The sequence below is a fragment of the Fusarium poae genome, chromosome 1, assembly GCF_019609905.1.
Source record: "Fusarium poae strain DAOMC 252244 chromosome 1, whole genome shotgun sequence".
Taxonomy (NCBI): domain Eukaryota; kingdom Fungi; phylum Ascomycota; class Sordariomycetes; order Hypocreales; family Nectriaceae; genus Fusarium; species Fusarium poae.
In genome coordinates, this window is record NC_058399.1 from 5,166,248 (window position 1) to 5,188,768 (window position 22,521).

General features: G+C 48.9%; 5 protein-coding genes across 5 annotated transcripts; 3 read left to right on the forward strand and 2 right to left on the reverse strand.

The window, feature by feature from the left end:
* Window positions 1-35: 35 nt before the first annotated feature.
* On the forward strand, window positions 36-2,535 carry FPOAC1_001674 (uncharacterized protein; the record flags this gene model as incomplete). Its single annotated transcript, XM_044846271.1, has 7 exons — window positions 36-192; window positions 468-490; window positions 701-718; window positions 856-1,204; window positions 1,348-2,126; window positions 2,228-2,424; window positions 2,484-2,535. 7 exons carry the CDS (start codon window positions 36-38, stop codon window positions 2,533-2,535), a joined length of 1,575 nt encoding a protein of 524 aa, XP_044712187.1.
* Window positions 2,536-3,071: 536 nt separating this feature from the next.
* On the forward strand, window positions 3,072-6,233 carry FPOAC1_001675 (uncharacterized protein; the record flags this gene model as incomplete). Its single annotated transcript, XM_044846272.1, has 8 exons — window positions 3,072-3,129; window positions 3,185-3,711; window positions 3,757-4,437; window positions 4,545-4,585; window positions 4,643-5,106; window positions 5,400-5,717; window positions 5,770-5,945; window positions 6,015-6,233. 8 exons carry the CDS (start codon window positions 3,072-3,074, stop codon window positions 6,231-6,233), a joined length of 2,484 nt encoding a protein of 827 aa, XP_044712188.1.
* Window positions 6,234-6,717: 484 nt separating this feature from the next.
* FPOAC1_001676 (uncharacterized protein) lies at window positions 6,718-8,781 on the reverse strand (the record flags this gene model as incomplete). Its single annotated transcript, XM_044846273.1, has 1 exon — window positions 6,718-8,781. One exon carries the CDS (start codon window positions 8,779-8,781, stop codon window positions 6,718-6,720), a length of 2,064 nt encoding a protein of 687 aa, XP_044712189.1.
* Window positions 8,782-16,977: 8,196 nt separating this feature from the next.
* Window positions 16,978-18,039, forward strand: AAH1 (adenine deaminase; the record flags this gene model as incomplete). The annotated part of the gene is made up of 1 exon (XM_044846274.1): window positions 16,978-18,039. One exon carries the CDS (start codon window positions 16,978-16,980, stop codon window positions 18,037-18,039), a length of 1,062 nt encoding a protein of 353 aa, XP_044712190.1.
* A 347-nt stretch (window positions 18,040-18,386) lies between these two features.
* Window positions 18,387-21,888, reverse strand: FPOAC1_001678 (uncharacterized protein; the record flags this gene model as incomplete). The annotated part of the gene is made up of 6 exons (XM_044846275.1): window positions 18,387-19,278; window positions 19,331-19,696; window positions 19,746-19,838; window positions 19,885-21,048; window positions 21,098-21,801; window positions 21,856-21,888. 6 exons carry the CDS (start codon window positions 21,886-21,888, stop codon window positions 18,387-18,389), a joined length of 3,252 nt encoding a protein of 1,083 aa, XP_044712191.1.
* Between the last annotated feature and the right edge of the window lie 633 nt (window positions 21,889-22,521).

A 22,521-nucleotide genomic window follows, 5' to 3' on the forward strand; every position in this document is an offset into this window, starting at 1 on the left:
CGTAACCTCAAGATCCAATGGGAGTATAGGACAAAATGACAGACCGGAATCCTGCTACCGCGGCCAAGAGTGCCAAACAGGAGCCTGCTAAAGGCGACGATGGCAAAACCGTGAATCGCGACAAGAGCTCCAATGCTGCCGCTTCAGGCAATCAAAAGACACCTGCTAAAAAGAGACGCAAGGTCAACCATGGTACGTCTCTTCAATATTTCCCTCCCCTTGCTTCAAAGTTTCTTGTTGTTTTCCACCATGCGCTTGTGGATGAAAGCACATTATGGATAGGGAGTGAGCATCCTGATGCTAGAATTCCCCGTTGTAGTTGTGCTTCAAAGAATCTTAGCCCGCGACCAATCAATTCGCCAGCCTATCAATCTGTTAGCTCCCAATCCTGGCAACAAGACTCATCGTGGCGCATATGCCTATTTCAAACAAGAATCATTTGGGCTGACTGTGGCATTTTATCACAGCATGCGTATATTGTCGAAGATCTGTAAGTTAACCCCAAAGTCAACGACGCGCGTTCGTATTGGCTTCATCTGAGCTTTGAGCAGCCTTGGGCGCTCCAAGAAGCCATTTCATTTGCCAAATGGACTCTTGTGTGACGACACGGCACCCAGGAGTTAACTTTGCGTCTTGTTGACCCTTGCCTTGGATACGCGAGCGTTGAGGGAATCGTAGCTGACACTTTACTGTTTCTTAGCACATGACTTGCGATCTTGTAAGTATGATTCTAGGCTCTTCTTGCTACCTCTTCTGAAACTGTACTGGGACACTTGAGACACAGCTGCTGTGCTTTGGTTCCAGGGGGACTCTCTACACCATCAAAAGCCATGCATGTACTGATGCTATGAATAGGAGAGACCATGTACTAGATGTATCAAGCGCAATATTGGTCATCTTTGTCACGATGAGCCTCGCGATGCAGATTCTAAAAAGGCAAAAAGTGTCCAAAGCAGCCAGAGCATACAGACCCCTTCTGTAGTCGATGAATCTGATGCACAGTCCGACATGGCTCGTAGCTCCATCTCTAGCACCATGGGCCCACCTCCCCCAACATTTGACACGACGAGGCAGCGAGGTTCGAAGTCATTTGGCAGTGGAGTGTTGGGTCAAGGCAGCCCGCTGGGCATGGTGCAACCCGGCCAGGTCTCGGGGCTGCAGGGCAATGAGTTAAACAACGGCGGTAGTAGTAACGCAAACCAATGTACGTGTTGTGTTCCTTTGTCCTGCCCTAGGAGGGGCCTACCCCTTGTTCCGTTTTTTCCTCACGAGCGGAGCAAGGGTGGGCTGAGCTTGGGGGTGCCCAGGAATCTGTTCCTGATCTGAGATCGCTGACACGCCACTTAGTCGTAGGTTTCCAAGATGCGTGGGTGACAGCACAAAACCATTTTCATGATATGCACAGCTACCATCCCAACTACCTGATTGCCCCAGAAGTCACTCACGAGTTCAACCTTCTCAACGACTTCCTCCATACCAGCCTACTCGATGACGGCGGGGTTTCATCAGAGGATCAACAAAGCTCGGCATTCAAAAGGTCAAGCCAGAGCCAGTCGGAGATGCTACCCAGGTTTGGAAACAGCAGCAACCCCATGACCGCCGGTAGTTCAAATAGCATGACAAATATGTCAGGATCAATGCTGCCACCCCCTCCGAATAAAGAAGGCAAGAACATTCCACGACCGGGAAGCGCTGTGCCCGTCGACAAGGCCCGCGAATATTATCTACAAGCTGCCGATCCATCGGGCAATGATACGCCCGAGGAGCGTATGGGACGTGTGCTCAGGGCCAAGTACGACGCCGGACTACTCAAACCGTTCAATTATATCAACGGCTACACTCGCTTGAGCACATACCTGGAATCCCACATCGCGGCATCGTCCAAACACAAGATCATAAAAACCATCAACTCGTTCCGGCCCAAGTTCCGAGAAAAGGCGCAAGCTTTGACGGATATGGAGCTTGTGTACGTTGAGATGTGGTTTGAGAAACAGCTCATGGATTACGACCGGGTCTTTGCCAGTATGGCCGTTCCTGCGTGCTGCTGGCGAAGAACTGGTGAAATTTTCAGGGGAAACAAGGAAATGGCAGAATTGATTGGCGTGTCGGTAGCGCAACTGAGAGATGTGAGTCCTGCTTCGCCTGCACCTCGTGACTCTGTGCTTGGGTGCCAACAAAAGCACAGGGGGACCGACTGAGATGGATAGCTAATACTCACTTACTCTAGGGCAAGATTGCGTTGCACGAGATACTTACAGAGGAATCTATGGTACGATACTGGGAAGAGTTTGGCACGATTGCTTTTGATCCAGCGCACGAGACCCTCTTAACTGCATGTTCTCTAAAGAACCCCAGTCCGGAGTCAACGCATCCTATTGTGAAATGTTGTTTCTCGTTCATGATAAGACGCGATGACCACAAGCTGTACGTACTACCCAACTTGTTCTTTTTGCTGTGAACCTCTCACTGACTGCTACGATCAGACCGGCTCTGATTGTTGGCAATTTCCTGCCGCATGACCCACCAGCACAATAACAATGAATTCATTGATGTTTTGGTGCGCAGGTACTGTAGTCTGTCAGATGGGGGGAAACACCCATAACCAACCACTTTTACATGTACTGTTTCGATTGTAGTAAAAAAGACAATCATTGGAATAGGGACTGGCGCATGGATACGCAGGTATGAACTGGAAGGATATATGTTCATCTGCTGCAATTAAGACAGAAATTAACACTTGAAGTACGATAAAGCTTTGTTGTTAGGTCTAGATAACGGATTACTGGTGAGATGTCTGTGACATACTGATGCTGTCGATGGCCCCTTTTATGGTCTGGTGAGAGGGGGTGGGCGACAGTCATGGATGGAAGGAGCGTCCCCTATGCTCCTACCCTACCAATGTATTCTGCCAGATTCACATGACTTAGTACCTACCTGCTAAGGTGGGCACCAAAATCATATCAGCGTGAAAGGGCATTTCATCTTGACAACTCATCCTTCCACTCTTTAATTCTCATGCAAGCCCATACTTGACCACATGAATCACATACTTTGCTCTGTCTATGTCCAGTATGGCGCCGGCTAATGTATTCACTGCAGGACAGATCAGGAAACTTGAGGGGATTATAGGTATCAAGACAATGTTCGAGAGGTTGGAGCCTACTAACTAAAACCCCCCGTACAGAGTTTGCTACAGATCTTCTTTCCAGACTACCGATCCCCCATGACTCGAGCTCGAGCGAGGTTCTTCTTTCCGATCTGAATCACCATATATCCTCGGCCAATGCTTTGACTAAGAAACAAGCAGTACCGCCGACTGATATTGCAGAAGGATTGAGAGATGTTGGCAGGAGACTATGGAACGAGTGTATCAGAGAGAGAAGAAAAAATGACGGCATTCTGTCATCATCCTCGAGGATCCAGCTGCAAGCACGCGCACGTGTTCTGGCCTTTCTTATCCATGCTTTGGCAAAAGAACCTCGGAGCGATAATGAGGGAAGCCGCGTCCAAGAGATTGCAAGTATGATAGAGTTGTCACTTGCGCTGGCTAGAGTTTGCGTTGAATCATCCGATCTGAATGGCGCGCTTTTAAGCATGACAAAGGCCACCGACTACATCGACCGACTGAAGATGGCGGATGATACAACTGCAGAAGACCAAGAACAGATACAAAGGATTGAGGCGGAATACTTTGCGATGCGATGCGCCTTGGTAAGTTCAGAACATTATACCGCAATGACTTGCTAATCCGTCAAGTCGTGGAAACAAGGTTGTCTCGATGTTGCCGAGCACATGTACGCAAAAGCAGATAGTCTCTTACGACATGTTGATTCATCGTCCGCCGAAAGGCTGGCTGATACGTTTCACTGCATTGGAAGCGAACTCTTGTCCAGGGAAGATCACAGCATGGCTTTGAAATGGCTGCGGCGGGCGCTCAATATCATCAAAACACAGGAGCTGGAAAGACTATCGACGGAAGGACTTGAACTTCGAATGTCCATCCATCACGAACTCATTCAAGCATTGCTTGCTATAGATTCCGAAGAGCATTTAGAAGAAGCGGACAATCTCGTGTCGCAAGTGGAATCCGAGATGGGAGATAAACCAATTGTTCTCCATTGGAAACTGGAAATTATTCAACGATTTCCTGGGGAGCTTTTCGATGCTGATGAGTACGCAAGTATTTTGCGACGTATGATCCGATCGCTTACCCTTTCGGATCCCGGGCTCGGACTTCTGCTACATGGCATTGAAGAATTGCGCACAAGGGGACCTCGACTGGCAGTAGGTTTGATGGAAGAGCTGATAGCCAAGAAGCTGATACCATGTGGTAATGTGGAATGGGTAGGAAAAGCTGTAGTCCGACGTGTTTGGATGGGCACAATGGAAGCAGATACGTCCAAGGGAGTGGGGGATTTGGTCCGCCTGCTGGATCAAGTCATTCAAGAGATTGGTCAGTGTAATGTGGAGGCTTCAACTGCTGTGTTTTCGGCAAGTCCTTTAACAATTTCTCTACACTCTTGCGTGTTACTAACATGTAAAAGCTCATTTGGAAGAGAGTCGATGCAAGCTATGCCAAAAAGCAGTACGAAGAATGTCAACTCTGGTGTCAAACAGCGCTTCATCCTGTTTTTTTTCATAGCTGCGAAGCTACTCAGGGAAAGTTTGGTCGAAGAATGATGCGCTGTGCTATCTTATGTGAGAATGCAGATTCTGCATACACTGCTTTCAATGCTATGCCAACGAGTATCCAGGATGAACCTCTTACGAGATATCTCATGTTCAAGGTGGCTCTAATGAGCTGGAACCATGAACTAGGACATCAATGTATCAAGTATCTGAGTGAGATGCCAGACAAATCCCAATGTCAAGACATCATATATGCATGTGTCAGGGATGCACAGAATGCCGGCGACAAACTAATGACACTGGAGACTTTGAAAGCAGCGGTCGAAACATTTGATATGGAGGGCTCTTCAACTGCGAATTTGCCTTCGATATTCAGATGTGCGATACGACTGATACACATGATTGATGCCCCGCAGGATGAACATATGGATGGGGTTCCTGACCTTGCAGAAGATACTTGTTGCATGTTTGAGAGAGGTGCGTTTTATTGTAAAGCCTTGGAAACCTGCTAATACAAGTAGCCGCCGAACACGCAAAGCTGGACCCAAAAGATGAAGAAGGCGCCAAGCTCTTCACAGTTCCAGAGCTACACTGGTTTCGGAAAAATGCTTACAACATTGGCGTAACAAAGTGCCATGTTTAGGAGCCGTGGCATCTGGTTCGTATCTTTCGCGTCTGCCTCATCTTCGCATCCTGCTACCCTTCCGATCTCTCGTCGGAAGACGTCTCTGGTATGAGACTTATGACAGCCCGTTGTCATTTTGTCATAGCAGCAGCATTGATCTCGCAAGCACGTACTGAGGACAAAGTAGATGAGCAACTTCAGCGATATCTTGAAGCAAGATCGCATATTTCAGAATTTGACGCATTCTTCAGTGATCATATTCGGAGTGACCCAAAGTCTGGTATTTACCTAGACTTACTGGCCAAAATGTCAACGCTTTTTGTCTTTGATTTTGAGAGTGCTATCTGTCTGAAGCAGTGGGACGATTCGAGCGAAATCATCAGAAAGGCCACAATCTGCAAAGATGAGACAATGTACAAGGCTATGGCAGACTGCCTGTTGAGGAGTGAAGCTCCGGGCAATGGTAAGCATTAACTGATATTTGACAACTCAATTAGAAACGCTAACACCTCTAGTTGTGTACGGAGCAATGCGTCTTATTATCAACGAAATATACCTACTAGAAGGTTTCGACAACACACGGCTGGCAAAGTACATACGCTGCTTATTCAAGGCTATTTTGCCCCTGAACGATGGTTTGGCCTTGCAAGTTGTCGAACAAGCAGTCAAGCTCGCACGAGAAGGAAGTCAAGTTAGTGAGCCCCTGCATCGCCAATATTCTTCTGGCAGTATGTTCCCCCAAGTTAACATCGTGACATAGGTACAAACTCCTTTCCCGGCAGACGACTTGGACTACATCGTCGCAGCAACTTTCAATCATGCCGTTGATATCTCTGGGAGGGGTGACGAAGGGCTATGCCAACAATGGGTTCTGAAAGCTCTGGAACTCGCAGAGTACATGGATGACGAGGGCGATATGAGAGATAGTTTGCGCGAGAGAGCCGCTGAAATGGGATTAGGTAAGGAAGCTGTACTCTAAAGTTGTATACAGCGTCAACGGAGAAAGTCCCCAGTGGTTCGTAGAACAATAACCTGCTACTAAGACTCTTTTGGTAGATATGACCAAGCTGAAACTTGTCTCGCACCCACGTGCTATACACAAACGGTCAAGTCTTGTTTCCATTATAACCGTTACAAAAAGGGATAAAGATCTATGGGTCCCTGCCCAACGCCAAGTTCGCCTAGATGCTATGCAAAATCCTGTACCCGTCTCATGCAACACATGGTATCTTTGTATGGATATTCCTCAAGTGATGCTGCTTGTAAGAAGCTGTACACAACAATATATCGAGACGCCTTGACGAAAACACAATGCAACCAAAAAAATGCAAATTATATATGTATGCGCCTTGCTCCTTCAACTTTTTCTTTCCGAAAGAGCCAGCTTCCAGCACTAAACGAGGAAGACACGTCTCATAACTAAACATTAATAATTCGCTTCATGACACCTGCTGCCAAACTCTCTAAATGATGTTGGCAATGCTTAATCGTTCTTTGCTCGTCGCTGGGTTGGGCGCGCTTCCGCTTGGCGTCCTGCTACCACCTGTGGCAGGGCTCATCACTCTGCTAGACTCTCCCAACTTTGGCATCTCGGAGCTGAAACGAGGGACGTCACTTAACCTTGGGAGTTCCACCCCTGGGCCAGGTGTTTCGCTCTTGATAGGAGGAGGTAGCGTCCAAGTCGCACTCGAGGATGTCAGTGCCGTGGCTGGTATAGCCTCCAACCCACGTACGGCTGTCTCAAGTCTTCCCCACCCACCCCATTCTTTGCTCTCGGGTTCTTTCAGACCTGTACGAGCCTCGGGGCTGAACAGCCCGCTACTTGATGTTGCAGTCGAATAATGGAATGGCGAAGTTGTTTGAGGCAACGGTATCTCACGCTCTGCGCCAATCCAAAGCCATGAAGCATCAGGTGAGGCTTGAAGATCAGCAGTCGCGTACACCAGCAGGTCTTCGTCGCGCGAAAGCATCTGAAGGAGGGCCGTTTGATCGATCGATGGCCTCGAAGAACTATATGCTGGCGGAGCAGCCCTTGCCAAATAGTTCGTGTACTCGACTCGCTTCGCTGCCAAGGTGGCAACGAAAAACGACAAATATCTTCCACAAGCCATCGTGACATCCCTTCGTCGGTCAATGGAAGCGAGTGCTCTCACAGCTGACAATGAGTGATCCAAGTAACCTGTAAGAAGAAGAAAAAGTGCACAGCGGAAGATGTGAGTGGTCAGCAAGGAAGTTGCACCGTCTGCCAAGAGGGCCGGGTTAGACCGATGGAGAAGGGATGAAGTTTCAAGAGAGACATGCGTGCAGCTTTCGAGGGATGCCATACGGGCCTCAAGGGGATACTCGGGATGAAGGTGATGCCTATGTAGAAGCAATCGAGCATGAAAAAGATATGCTAGAGGCGCGAGGAAGTGAGGTGCAAGCGGCACAGTGCTCGACGGATCGCAAGCTGGAGGAAATGTATTCAGACACTTCTTGAAATGAGTGTCAAGACTCGAAAGATGGGCCGTGGTCAAAGCACCGGGCGATAGAGCGTCCATAAGTGATGAGTACGATCGCACGACATGGATGACAGCGAGTAGAGAATGTGTCAAAGGTTCCGCTCCTGTAGGTACCATCATTCCTCCCTCATGGATGAACTGATCGTCAACCCCCGCTGGCAACGATACATCACAATCATTGTCGCTGATGGAGACTGGCCGACAAAGCTCAGTGGCCAAGGTCCTGTCTAGTATATAGATCATCCACCAGGTTCTACGCCGCATCTCTCCTTCGATAACTGGCCACGGCCCTGACTCGATGTGCAATCCCAGGTCTTGGGAAACACGTATAGCTCTTCCTAGCCATGTCCAGGCCGCTGACTTGAGATTCATTTCATTGAGACAGAGTGTTACTAAAGTTAGTGACCTCGCGTGGTCTAACGTGAAGTCGTCTGCCCAAGGATCGAACATCTTGTTGGCTGTCTCGAGAAATTCGGCTGGTTCGTAAAACGAATTCGGCTGAGAGTTTGATGTTTGGCTGAATAGGCTTCCTGTCGCAAGTACCGCGAAAAACAACGAAAGCCAGGCTGGAGACGCTCGGGTGACACCGTTATTGTTGTAAAGATCGTTGACAGATGCTCGAAAGGTAGGGAAGTGTATGATCGGGAACATGGAATGAGAAGATGTGTAGTAGGCGTGTAACAACTGATCAACCAAATGCCTTGCCGGTAACTCCGGCCTTTGAGGGTCAAAAAAGACGGGTGCACGTTCGCGGTATTGGGCCGGAACTTTCCAAATACCTCTCGAAAGGTCTCGTATGTTAGATCTTACTCTAGACAGATCAGGTCCTTGTCCAGGGGCCGCTCGTTTTCGTCGTTTCGGTTCGGATCCAATGGCTGGTAAGTTAAAGGCGTTTTCATTACCCCCTTCAGCGTCGAGTTCCATTGGCCCTTCTCGATCCTGAAGCATGCGCCGTAATCCACTGTTCTCTCTCTTTACTCGTTCCATTTGCTTTTCCAGATCCTGCACCTGTTTAATGGATGACATGCGCCGGTTCGTCTCTTTTGTAAATTGACATTTGACGTTACGGCTAGAGCACTCGGAGCAGCTTGCTGTCTCTGTTGCATCACACTTCACCTTTCTTTCACGACAAGCATCGCAGCTTGGGTCCTTTCTTCTCTGGCGATAGGCTCTCTTTTGCCCTTGAGAGCCGGGTAGTCCTGCTAGCTGAGCATTTGACGGGCCTGGTGTACTGGTGACTGATTCATTCGAAGCGAGCGATTCATGGCCAAGAGACGATGATGTATTCATTGGACCATAAGGTTGGAAACCTTGGCTGACTGGGGGCAAAGGGGGGATGCCGATGGGTTGGGGCGTTGCCGGTACATTTAGACGTGGGTTGGTATTCATGGCCCCTGGCGCGAACTGGGACAAAGACTTGGGCGAGGTTGCGGAAGAGACTGATGAGGAGTCGTAGGACCTGTTTGAGGGATTGGGCGAGCGAGTATAGATGTTCTGTGGTGTTGACATAGCTGATAACCCTCTTGGTACCCCACCTCTACTGGGATTGGTCGAGGAAGCCTCAAAGGGTCCCCCAACGGAAAGGACGTTAGGGGGGCGTCGGTCAACGAGCATAAAGGAGACTCTGTTGAACAAAAGCCGCAAGTCGTCAAGTACAGAGCGGGCAAACTCCCGCTTCTCGCCTTGCTCGGAAAGAAGAAGCTAGGATGTACTATTGTTTGTCAATCAACCTTGCAACGGAACCTCCAAACTCTGCCGCCGGTCTCCTATCTTGTGATGAACAGTGTGAATCCGTCTCTGCGAAATGGATATCTCGAATGTTGCGAGGCTGTGTAACCCAATACCGTTCTTTTCCGAAGTGGTTGTTCGGCTCATCACCTTGTTCAACACTAGGAACAGATCGCAGGTTTCCCAAACCACAAGCCTTAGACAATAGCCAAGCAAAAACCCAAACGTGGTACTCGGCAGTACCTCCCCAGCGGGCGTATGCTCGAGTGTAGATTTCCAGTGGTAGGCAAGCGTATCTGAGGCTGGACGCACTTGAGGAGAGTTAGAACGAGTGACGAAGTCAAGTCGTAGCCTTAAACATCCGGGTGTCAGTTGTTCTGGAAGGACCTGCGAAGAAGAAAAGAAAAGGCGAGGCCACGAGGCCAGAGCTGACGTCGTTAAGTTTGGCTCACGACGACTAGGCTGAGAAGAGAGAAAATGTACCGTTAGAAAGAAGAGGCGCCTGCAAGTAGGTATATCGTTGCTCGTTACCAGTTGGGCACAGCAGCAGCACCGTGTTAGTGGCGCTGGTCCGTGATCCGGGGCTCTCCGCGCGTTAACGCAGATTCGGAAATATTATCTGGGCCAGGCGATAGTAAATTGGGGGGAGGGGTGGCCGGACCCTAAACAACTTGGCTGAGCAGGGCTGTTGAGAGATCAGCCATGGCCGCTAATGTGTTTCAAGCGGAGACTGGCATCCTGGAATACATATGTTGCCAGTCATAATCCTGGATCCTGGACCTATCCGTCGGTTCAACAAGTCAAGTGCTTGTTTGCCAGTCTATTCTGCCACCTTCGGTTGCCAGAAGTCAGACCCGTGATGCGATCTGGGCGTATTTAGCGACTGCATGGCTTAGCTATTGACTGTTTGCTAACAGTTCTTTCAGGACCATGATCGACTTTGCTTCATGATCGGAATAGAACGCAGAAGCCGGCGTTATTTACTGGGCCATTTTCTGGCGCTATGCTGACCGACATGTTACCACGAACCTAGATTTTCTCGGCAGCTTGATCGCCAGAAAAAGACTGATACTTCCGGAAATGCTATGAACAGCGAGCCGGTCGATATTCGGCCATCTTTGTATTTTGCTACCCGCGATGCCATGTGTTACCCCCGCGCCTAGATCGGCGTGCCTTGTTACAGTTAGTTGGGTAGCATGTATTCGTCCCAGGACATGAGAAATTCGCCGAATCCAAAACATCAGTCTCGTATGTTGTATTGGCTGCGTTTTGGGTACGAAAAGCCATTGAGGATCCGTATCAATGGCAATCAGCATGGGATTCGACAACTTGCCATTAAACTGACAGTTCGGCTGGTAGGTTGATGACCGGAATAACTAACATGACATCCGTAGTGACATGTTTGCATCCGATAATACACATCAGGGTGTAGTCTCAGAACTGAAACGTATTGTCTGTGCGGACAGCATGGTTCAGTAGTATCCGATGCTACTATCTGACTGCTTGACCTGTGGAGCTCAACGAGGACTGGTCAGCTTCAACCTTACTGACTCCTGATTCATGGTTGTCATGCCAGATATGTGGCGTCAGCAGTCGATAACTCGAGGTCAGGGATAGATAGCACCAGTGATGCGGACGGGAGCTAATTGCCCTCACGTTGCAGTTCTAAAATGCTGATTGTAATGGCCCTTGGCCGATTTGAGGGTTTGCGCCGAGCTGGTGGACTGTACAGGTAGCCATATGGTTGCCAATTTGGAAAACTGCAAGCTGCCGTTGGACACACGGCCTGCCGGAGAGCATGGATTCGGCCTTGGTGGTTTCCGAGGGTGCCACCTTGTCCAGGTGTTCGCCAATGGGACGGTTATATCCGTCGCCGTGGGTGGGAAGCGGATGACGAATCCCCAGTCAGGGTCGCAGTGGGGATTCGGGCTAGAGCCGAATGAACCGCCGGGAAGGGAAGGGTTGGGCGGATGGCGCGCCCGGGCCTTGGGTATGAACAGACAGAATCTAGCTATTTGATCAGTACAAGGAATGCGGATTAAATTAAAACACTTCGTACCAGATGATCATAGTCTACCTAGGCCGCTAGATACAGCCCGTGGTTCGGAATACCTGCACTGTCCAAGATATCTGAGAGTTGGGGAAAACTCTCACGAGACCGCAAAATAGTATGTATATACGCGCACCATGACCCGCCTTGTATGTAACGGAAGGCAGGGGCATACAGTGAAGGCGCAGGATGAGGAGCAACTGATGCACCAGGTTCGCATGGCTTATTTTCTTCTTGGAAGCGCCTATAGAGTCAAATGAAATACTGCCCCTGTAACATTCGGTACATTGCAGAGCGCCGAAACCGCAGTTGATTCTATCAATGTAGAGTTGAGACGAGACGAATCTACCAGCCAAGTATGTATGTGCCTGATTGGCATGCAAGTAAGTCCTGGCGGCGTAGGGAACCGACAGCATGGTTATGGATTTTAACACGAATTCACTGTTTTTGGGGCGGTAGAGGCGCTTCGTTTTGAATGAACTGACACGCTCCGTTACGGCGTTGTTAACGGCCGGTAAAGAAGTGGGAACAGAAAGCCCGTCAGCGGAGGCAGCGGGGCCGACTTGGTGAAATATACCCAGTATTATGATGCGTATTTTGCCAGGCTGGCATGGAGGTCAAGGAGCTTTGGCTCAGACTAAGCCTTTCTTGTAGTTGTATTCAAGTTTTGGCATGCCGTCTGTCTAATGCTTGGTATCGCGGCCGTATCATTGCGAATTAGGGGATGGAGGCAGAAGGATGTCTTCCCAATTTCCATTCGCTCCTTGGCGGTGGATGTGTGGCCCTTGTCAAGATCGAGGGGGGCGGGGGTCCTGGGGGCCGTGTGGGCTGAGATTCGAGCTGGCGGGTTGAGGTTTCGGATGCTGACTACCGTGGAAGGGGGTTGCTGTGAGTTGTCAAGTTGTCTTTTGGAGCAGGCAGGGGGGGCACGATCTTGGACATGGACAGTTCATGTTAGGCGGGACAAAGGATAACTATTGTTAGCCACCGCCATACTGTACTACGCTACTGATACAGCACAGTGGAAATATACATACGCGAGTAGCAGGCGGAGACGGAACTGAAGCTGAAGCATACCTAGAATTGGAGCATGCTCTGTTGTACGTATGTACAGTACGATGTCACAAATAGGAGTTGAGAAGAACCAAAGATTGGCGGGGTGGTGCAAAGGTACTAAGGTACCGATTCGAGTTAGGCGAGCCTCAGGTCAGTGCAGACAAGGCAGGCCTTAGACATGGAAGGTTAAATTTACCTGTTGGTTTACTTACAGGGCAGCAGGGGTCTCAGAGTAGTAGCACTTGCCATCTACTATCCATTATCGTAGGTACAACGGGCTCCTACATGACTTCGTCTTAGTGCGGATGTCCACGGAAAGAACAACACGGTTCGGGTGCCTTCCTAGGTAACCAATCTGAACACTACCTTCTCCGTTGATTGCCAATTCCGTTTGCGAGGTTCATCTTGCCCAGGTGAACCACTACGATACCCAAGAGGTAGGTAGATAGAGTTCGAGATTGGCTCCTTCCTTTCAAGTGGTCCACACCAAGGCTTAGTGGTACCTGTCTTCAGCACTTGCCCGGCATGGTGTCAGGGTAGGTACCTTAGTAGGTAGGTACAGTACTGTTTTTAGGCAGGTACGGTGCCTAGGTAGGTTCCTACCTAGGTAGCTTCACCTACTAGGTACCTACATACATGTCGTTGTTCAACATTTCTCGTCCGATTACTTATCAACTCCACCACTCTGAGGCTTTGTCTTGTTCTTTCATTTCTCCGTCTGACTTGGGACCTGGACTAGGTACGGAGTATGTACCTCTGCCCTGGGCTCGCCTATGATCTGTCGGGTTGGGGCATCTTATTAGTTAGGTGCCCTGTTAATAACAGCCACCTGAGAACAGACAGATGGCGATCAAACACGCCCAAGGCCACGGCTCAAAATCAAGCCTCCGTTTCATCGGCCCGTCACTCGTTTACGGGTCATGTTACGTATGTGCCTCGCGACTCGCTCTCGAGTATCGAGCCAATGCACGTCACCCCCAAGCAGTACATGTCCGGTACAGTACTCCGTATGTATTTGTCGATATACACCTATATACAAACTCGGCGCCATTTCTGGCTCTAATCAGATCATTTACCTAAAAAATTTATGGGGGATCTAGATGTCGATCCATCCTACTGTAATTGCTGATGACGAAAGTCTATTCGTCTTCGAGAACAATAGAAAAAAGTCGTCTCGGCATTGCCTCCGATGGGCCTCGTGGGCCTTTCGTCAGGGTTTACAAATGATTGGAACCCGCCAAGTTCAAATTCGGTTGCATCCATCCGTCATTGCTGATTTGTCTAGGCTGCCAACCGCTTACCTTGCCGCTGCTTACTATGGAACGCAAAGAGAAGGGATAGACACACTACACACAATCCCATATTTGTGCCTTGATCCTATTCTCGAATTGCTTCTGTTGGTCTCGGCACTTCACTTTTCCTATTAGAGACGCGCCGTTCGAGACAAAGCGACAATCATGGGCAAGCAGGCCAATGATTGGAAGCGAATCTGTTGCGCCTTGCACCACAGACCCATGGAGAACCGGGCTGGCAAGATTAGTCGCGTTATCTTGATTCAAGCACGACCCGCATCTTGTCATACCAGTGAAGCCACAAGACCTCACAACAATGGACGTTACTATCCAACAACCTGGTTTTCGGACCAACAAATACCTTCGTCCGTCGTGGGATATATAAGTATTGTCCTCGAAATCCAGCCGCGTTTGCTTGTATGCACTTCCCCTTATTAAATTCTGGCCTGCACAAAACATCGAGAACATGGGAGTGCATATGGAATATTCATGTTAGTACGGATACGATTGGTTGTTATTTTGGACAGGCATTTAGACAGATGTGCGGCACATCAGCCGCAATGTCAATTTCAACCAAGCCTAACGTGGGAACGCCACGAACTTGACAGAAACTAGCTGCTTTGATCGCTCGGGATGAATCTAACAGAGAATATTCCTTTGGCAATCCGCATTCTTCGCATTGTTCTGAACAATTTTCCGCATCTCTCAACCAGACCCAGCACCTAACTAACTGCTATCCTATCAACATATTTGCCTGGTTCAAATGCCGATCCAGAGCTGGTCTAATTAACTCGTGACTACAGAGTACTCCGCTGGATGTTTGCTTACTAGTCGGTTCTTGAGACATTCTAGCCGTCCGCGACTGGGATGCCTCACCCCTTCACTCCACTTGTTCGGCGAACAGGCTTATTCTCAACTCAACGCCCTCTTCCCGTATGGCTCCGGAAGCTTACGTACCCTGTTCCACATGGCCCAGGCGCTTCAGGATCAGCTCCATCGTGCTTGACTAGAGCTACATGAGGAAAGCAAAGCGACTATCATTTGGCTTCGGCCAAGAAGAAATCTTTGTCGACAGATAGCTTAGGGAATTTGATGTGAAGACCGACTTTGTTAGTCCAGTTTCCACATTGACGAAGAAGCGCCCAAGAACAGGAGTAGTATAAGCTAAGATATAACTAGCAACGGGTTGCCCATGCTCCGATGCACATCTACCAATGGTATTAGCTACCGAGCGGAATGGCGCCACCAGCCTGTTTCGCGGCTAGTCACCAAAGTGGAATTCTTGATTATCAGTCTATCCGACAGATTTGACTGTTTTTTCGTTTATCACTTCTGACGAGTCAAGGTTGCCAATCACTGCATTCTTGTAACTAGGTGTCTGATACTATGTACCAGCACACTCATGAGACGAACGTGTGTTGGGATAGAACAGAACGTGATGCATTCGGCGTACACGGTGAGTTGGCCATCAGCTGCAGCCAGCAATGCTTGATAGCGCAACCAACTGGAGCGACATTCCAGGGTCTGCTTGCCGGAACACTACCAAGCCTGGCACGCATCTCTTTCTTCTTATTCACTACGGGGGCACTAATATGATTAAATCCCCGCAGTGTCTGAAACTGAACCATGTACATAGTATCCTCACTAGACGGGGAGCCGGCCATTTACACTTTGACAGGCAACACACCATCGACATTTGACCGCCAATCCGAATATCCAGTCGCAAAGGAAAGATATTTCTCGCTGCCTCTCTCTGAGCAGGGAGCTGAAGAAACCACACATTCATGCCATGTAACAATGTACTGAGACGTCGTGATCTATCATGCACAGATGTTATATATCATGGGAACCGTTCCGATTCGTGTTGCACCGGGCAATAGCCGGGTTGAGACCAGATGTACTGTACCTGCATGAGTCGCTCACGATAGGAGTGTGATGATGGCTCTATTCAAAACCGAGTCAAATACCAATTCAAGTTAGCAAACACGCATGAAGAGCCAAGAGGGACGAAGAGCTGCCCTCACAATAGTATCACGGAATAGAGAACGAGGCAGGGAAGATATAATTAACTTGAGGAGAGTATATCCTGGAACTCTTCCTTGTCATTTCCAAAATGCTGAGATGTGGATTCAAGATAACCAACCACATGTACTGTTTCCGTGCCTGTGAGTTTATTTCTATGTACTTGATGTTGAGAGAGATTTCTTTGCTTTTGACGCGGGAATCGGAACGGAAGCTTCATTCCTTGTTCTTGAACCAACATCAGACCCCGGGCGTGACAGGATAAGCTGCCGCCGACGACTCTAAGTGGCTAGAAGGAGGAGAAGGAGGAGGAAATGAGGGAAATCTTGGGAAAAGTCCTAGGTTGTGGTTTGTACCGAGAGTGATTCAGTTCAGCCAGTTTTCGCATGTGCCCCCATTATCCATCCAGCTTAGCACATGTACTAATTGAATACTAAGTCGGGTCTAGTACCCGTAGTCAGCACTTGATGTGATGATCAGTGGGCGCGTCTATCAAAAATCAAGTGTTAAGCGTAAAGAGGTCAGGAGGCAGAGGATTTCGGCACTGCTTCTCAGCTCCTTAATTCAAGCCACAATGACAAGGTCCTTCGCTGACAGGTTTCCATCGACCTAGGCCTGACACTGACAGGCAGAGCCTTGCCAAGCAATATACATACCCTATTTCTGTTGCCAAGTCAATCAATATACATCATACACCGTATTCACAAAACTCTATACAATGGACGGACATGCATAATACTCTACTATGTAACTACTATTTGACTGTTTAAACTTTGAATATACATAATTACAAGTTTATAACGGACGGGACCGGGCGCTCCCGCAATTATGACCGCTTTCTATTGGACAAGGACTTCAATGATTCGGCCTCGGACCTATTGAATTTCTTATCAATACCTAAATCAGCGCAAATTCTTTCTCCATATCAGCAAATGTCTACTATTACAGATCTAATAAAGCAGACACTCACTCATAAAATATAATCCTAACACTCTTCAAGTGATTTTGCTTATACGTGATAAAACTCATCTTCTCAGTTAACATTGGACCAGAATTATTAGCCAAAGAACCAACATGTGCAAGTCTCGGGTCCACAACTTCCTCCAAGCTCTGCCAAAGGTTGAGCAGCATCTTCACATTGAAGGAACTCTTGAGCCAGAGCTCCTCTTCTCTCTCGCTGAGAAGAACGGCATCGAGCTTCCAAACGACCCTGTATACCAGTCTGCTGACAAGCTGCGGGAGCGCTATGGGCGATTCACATGCCTGGATGACTTCCTGCACTACTACTACCTCGGAATGAGCGTGCTCATCACCGAAAACGACTTCGAAACTTTGGCGTACCAGTACTTCCAGAGAGCAGCGAGTGAGAACGTTCGACATGCAGAGATCTTCTTTGATCCCCAGGCACATATTGCCCGGGGTGTCAGCTACGACACCGTCGTTGCAGGTCTCACTGCCGCCAAGCTACGTGCCCAGAACGATCTGGGCATCACTGTCGAGCTCATCGTCTGCATCCTTCGCCATCTCCCTGTCCCCGAGTCTCATGCACTCGTTGACACTCTGCTTGATCGGGGACACTTCAACGACGGTACTCTCACAGGCTTCGGCATGGTATCCAGCGAAAAGGCCTTCCCTCCTGAGCTATTCACCGAGGTGTATGCCCGTGTCGCAAAGACGGGTACTCACCTCACCACCCATGCTGGAGAGGAAGCACCCCCTTCGTTCATTACCGCGTCACTCGAGCATCTCAAGGTCTCGCGTATTGACCACGGCCTCGCAGCTGCGCAGGATCTTGAACTTCTCAAGAGACTGGCGGCCAACCGTACCCTTTTAACTTTCTGCCCCTGGTCCAATGTTGCACTCTGCAACCTTCCCGAGTTAGCCGACGCCCCTGTTCGCAAATTCCTTGACGCCGGGGTTCTGTTCAGTGTCAACAGCGATGACCCTGCTTACTTTGGTGCTTACGTTCAGGAGGTGTACTGTCGTGTCCAGGACACCTTCGACCTTTCTGTCAAGGACTGGGCGTGGATTGTTCGTGGGGCCATCGAGGAGAGCTGGTGTTCTGAGGAGCGCAAGAAGGAGATTCTGAAGGAGCTTGAACAGGTTCTCGAGGAGTACAAGGATTTGAATGCATAATTCGACATACATCAAGTCAAGGCGTTGGGGATAGGGGATATAGGAGGTAGTAGAGATACCCCGGTTTGCATGAGTGTAGGGATAGGACTTGCTGATATTTACGGGATAACCTTGATCATATAAAAGGAAATGTGCTACAACTCGTGGTTCGCAGCTTACTATTGTGTCTGATCTGTTGTTTTATGTGGATTCCCCCGACTCTCTCATCTAGCAGTCCTCCGTAAACCTGCTGTGAATAGACCAAAGTACAAGTGCACCACCTCGCTATATCAGACACAGCCGCCGAGCACATCTGACAAAACATATCCTTTTTTCCCCTTCTGAAAAAGTAAACGCTGGATAAACCCCTATCCTTCTGTAGTGTCCATAGCTTCGCTCTTGATCTTGTCTTTGGCAGCCTGTACCCGCTCCTCACGCCATTGCTCAATCTTCTCCTTGAGCTCCGTTTGTGGAATAGCATCATCAATTGTCATAGCCTGTCGAGTGAAAGGGTCTTTGGGATCGCTCAGTAAATGCTGAACAATGGTGGATCGGTCAACAATGTGCTTGCTGGGCAATAGGACAGGGTCCTTCATCAGGTCTCCCATAATAGGGTCCTCGAACTCGGCCGGGATATCGCCAAGGTCCAGCTCGGCTTGATCTAGGATTGTCTTTGCCTCCTCAAACTTGACTTTTAGCTTGTCCCAGCGAGCAATAACAGCCGGGTCCTTCTGGTTCTTTGATGTGAGGATGCGTGAGACACGCTCAAGCACTTCGGGCTTGTAAGAACGGCCATCCGCAGCTACAGCGTCGATAAAGACAGACGAGGTACCAAGATTGAGGTAAATATCCACGATATCCGAGATGATCTGAATAGGGCGGAAGTGGTACTTATCCCTGTTGCTGACACTGAGTTCGGCTGCGGCCTTCTTGCCTGCAAGTGTCTCCAGGTTGTAGTTAAGCATACTCGCGAGACGAGACACAATCTCAGGCATAGTAAAAGCCTCGCTCATGGCCTCAGTGAAAAGCTTCATCATTTCGAGTGTCTCATTAGCAAGTTGCATAAAGGACGTGGCCTGGTTGGCCAATTGCTGCAGCTCTTCGTCCTTCTTTTGGCGGTCCTCAGTGTTTAGAGCTGGGTTGTCGAGCTCTCTCTCGATAGCTCTAATTTTAGGGAATTTAGAAAGGGCCTCGTCCAAGACATATGTAGCGTCGTTTAGCAACATGTTTACAAACTGGACAAAGAATTGTTTGTTGACACTGAACAGATGTTAGCGATTTGTCCATATTCGTAAAGTTGGACATTACACACCGGCTCTCTCGTGTGAGCTGTCGCTTGTAGTGATCATTAACCCAGACACATTTGATGACCTGGAAGATCTCATATCGTATGTTGAATTTGTCGTAGAATGCAGAGTCAGCACCGGTGGACTCGCACTCGATGTAAAACTTCATCAAGCCCTTCAGGAGATGGTCATTGGCAAACTGACTACCAACAAGCTGGTCGCCCAAGACTCCTCGCTTGAGATGCATCAACGGCCAAGTAGCCGAGAAAAGCAGTGAAACCAATGAAGACTTGAGATAAGGATTCTTGATGTAATCTGTTGAGCGAAGGAATGTCACACAGAGCGCAATCATCTCGTCGCCGACAGCACTAGGGAGGATTTTAGGTAACCACCTATTCGTTTGTTAGTTATGAAACCTTTGAGACAGACTGTGAGACCGACCGAAAGATGAATTTGAAGTTATCCACGATGTTTTGTAGTGTGTATTCGGGGAGGCATGAGAAAACATCTGACTTTTCCGCGGGAAGGGGTAATCTAAAATTGTTAGCACGTCAACTACAATTCGTATCAAGTTACACACTGTATCTCCTTTGACTCTTGACCAGGCTTGTACTCTGATCTAGTCACCAAACGAAGTAGCCAAACAGCCACAATTCGCATGAAGCGCAACGATGTGCTCTGCATTCGCTCATCGAGCAAAACGCCCTCGATCGATAGCTTGACGCCAATGCTCTTTTCGAGCACATCGACATGTCTCTTAACCGCCTTTTCGTATTGCTCAAGTTGTACGGGAGCATTGAGGAACTTGATACGTTCTGCTTCCATAGCCTGAACTCGCTTCTCCAGATACTTGATATCTCTATCCAAGTTTTTCAACTGGGAGTTGCAGGCTTCACTTCCATAGTGATGAGCCGCCAGAGTCAAGAAAAAAGCCTCAGAGATGAAGTTGGTTTCGCCGGGTAGTTTGTTTTCGTAGAATGATTCTGAGTAGGATTGGTCGGCGTTCAGCTTTGTCTCGTCCGTGATGTCTATCCGTGGTTGCTTCCTGAAATAGTTGTCATCGATCTTGTTGACCTTGCTGAAATCCATATCCATAAAAGGTTCGCAGAATCGGTCGAGAATCGCGGTCACATTAATCATGAATCCATTAGAAGAAACCTCGCGTGGGTCCACCTGAATTGCCCTCCTCTTGTGGTTTGTGTTCATGATGTAGGCAAACCAATCCAACGTTCGGGATCTTGTGTCCTGACCTGCCCGGATAAATGCGTTTGTGATTGCAAAGAGGTCGTCTTGATGTGTCCTCAGCACCATTCGCAGCGCGTCTTGGGCGGTTACGACTCTGCTCTTGTCCAGGGTGCGAGCTCCTGGAAAGTAACTCTTGATAACCTCGCTCTGGAGTGGTGAGATTCGGAAGAAAGGTCCGAGAATGGTATGCTTCTCAATGCCAGCAGCAGACTGAGCCATTTTGAAGCAAGAGTGCTTGGCCAAGTTGACAATCAGAGGCGGGAACCTCGTGTAAGTCAACATAGCCTGAATGTACGGCTTGTAGTCCTGGTCCATGGTCATTTCACCTAGCCTGCTGCTGATTTGGACCATGGCGTCGTTGAAAAGCGCAGGGATGGCCTCGTCATCGTCGAATCTCTTAATAGCCTCCTGAATGAAGGTGAAGCAAATGCCTCCCTCGTCCTGCACGCCTTTTAGGAGATATGGCATGAGTGAATCATGCTTGGGGTTGGGTTGTCTCCTGCATTTGGGTGTTAGAGTTATGATTCTAGTGCAGTGGAATCACTTACCCGTAAAGGTCCGGCATAGTCAGTGCGAAAAGACAACCACTCATACACAAACGTTTCGCCTCTTCGTGTACTTCAAATTTGATTCCTTCTGTTGCCTTGTGCTGGACAGACGCCTTTACAGCACGCTTCCAGCATGGTAGGAAGTAGCTCATGAGAGGCTTATCCTGGGGATAGCCGCTGGCCGCCTCCATGAGAGCTTGGTCCAGTGTGTTGAGAGAAAGCTTCAGGGACTCTGCCGACTCGTTCAGCTCTTCGTTTAGGTTCGGAAGGAACGTCAACCGTTGACCATGGCTGTTGATCATGTTATGCGGGTTCACGCTGATGCGAAAGATCTGTGAAAGTACTCGGTCGGCGTAGTCGGCATCAGACTCGGGCTGAGTGTTGACAGGTTTCGGGGAGGGTCGATCCGCTGGAGCAGCGTCGTCAATCTCAGATGCCAATCTTTTGCGATTCACACGGGGGCTACCTGTTGGTTTCGGCGCTTCTGCCTTAACGCCTAGCTTGTTGAAAGGGTTCTGGCTAGAAGATGCCGCCGGAGCAGAGGAAGTGATATTAATCTTGGGCCTTGAATCGGCCTCGGCCTGGGGCTTTGGCGTTGACGTTCGCGAGGGGTTGGACGATTCGGAATCGGGTTTTTTATTCTCATCCGACTTGTTAGACACGGGTGTCGATGTACCCAGCTTAGCAAGACGTCTTGCGCGAATCTGGTAACCATAGCTCAGCATACTCTCCCCATCATGAGTTCATCTGAAAGCAACTTGCCTGCTCCATCTTTTCCTTGTCTGGGGCATCGCCTCCCGTCCAGGATGGTTGCTCGTTGGGATCCATCGTCGAAGTATACGGATCTAGAATGCGACGGTAATGGAAGGAGACGTGAAAAGAGTAAAAGGGTGTCAAAAGCAAGAAGTTCGAGATGGATGACAAGGCTGAGACGGAGTTGGGATATCTATGAGGTGTGGACCCAAGCCTCACAAGTAGTACGTAGATATGGAGATGGATGATGAGCTTGAGGGACCTGAGGGTGGGGGGATCCCAGGCAGAACAGAGCCCTGTGCGTAACTTTTGGTGGGCGAGGTGGGGCGGTGAGGATGCCTGTTAACGTTATACTTTAGTGGCTGCACACAGCTGTGGCGTTTCTGCGATAGAGGTTGTCTTTATTAATAGAAGGACCTGGAAGATTTGAAGTTCGCTTTACGGTTAATGGCAATGGCACAATGTGGAATATGTCATTATACAAAGAAATACAGCGGAACTTCGGACAATCTAGCTTAAAGATTTGGGTCAACATAATCAGCTATACCCAAACTCCGCAATCCTTTGCTAAACTCCGCTCGCTACGGCAACTGACGACGGCTCGATGTGTTGGTTGTGATACAGTCATGTATAAGTGGGTTGCGGTCCAGACAGATACTTCAAGAATTGCA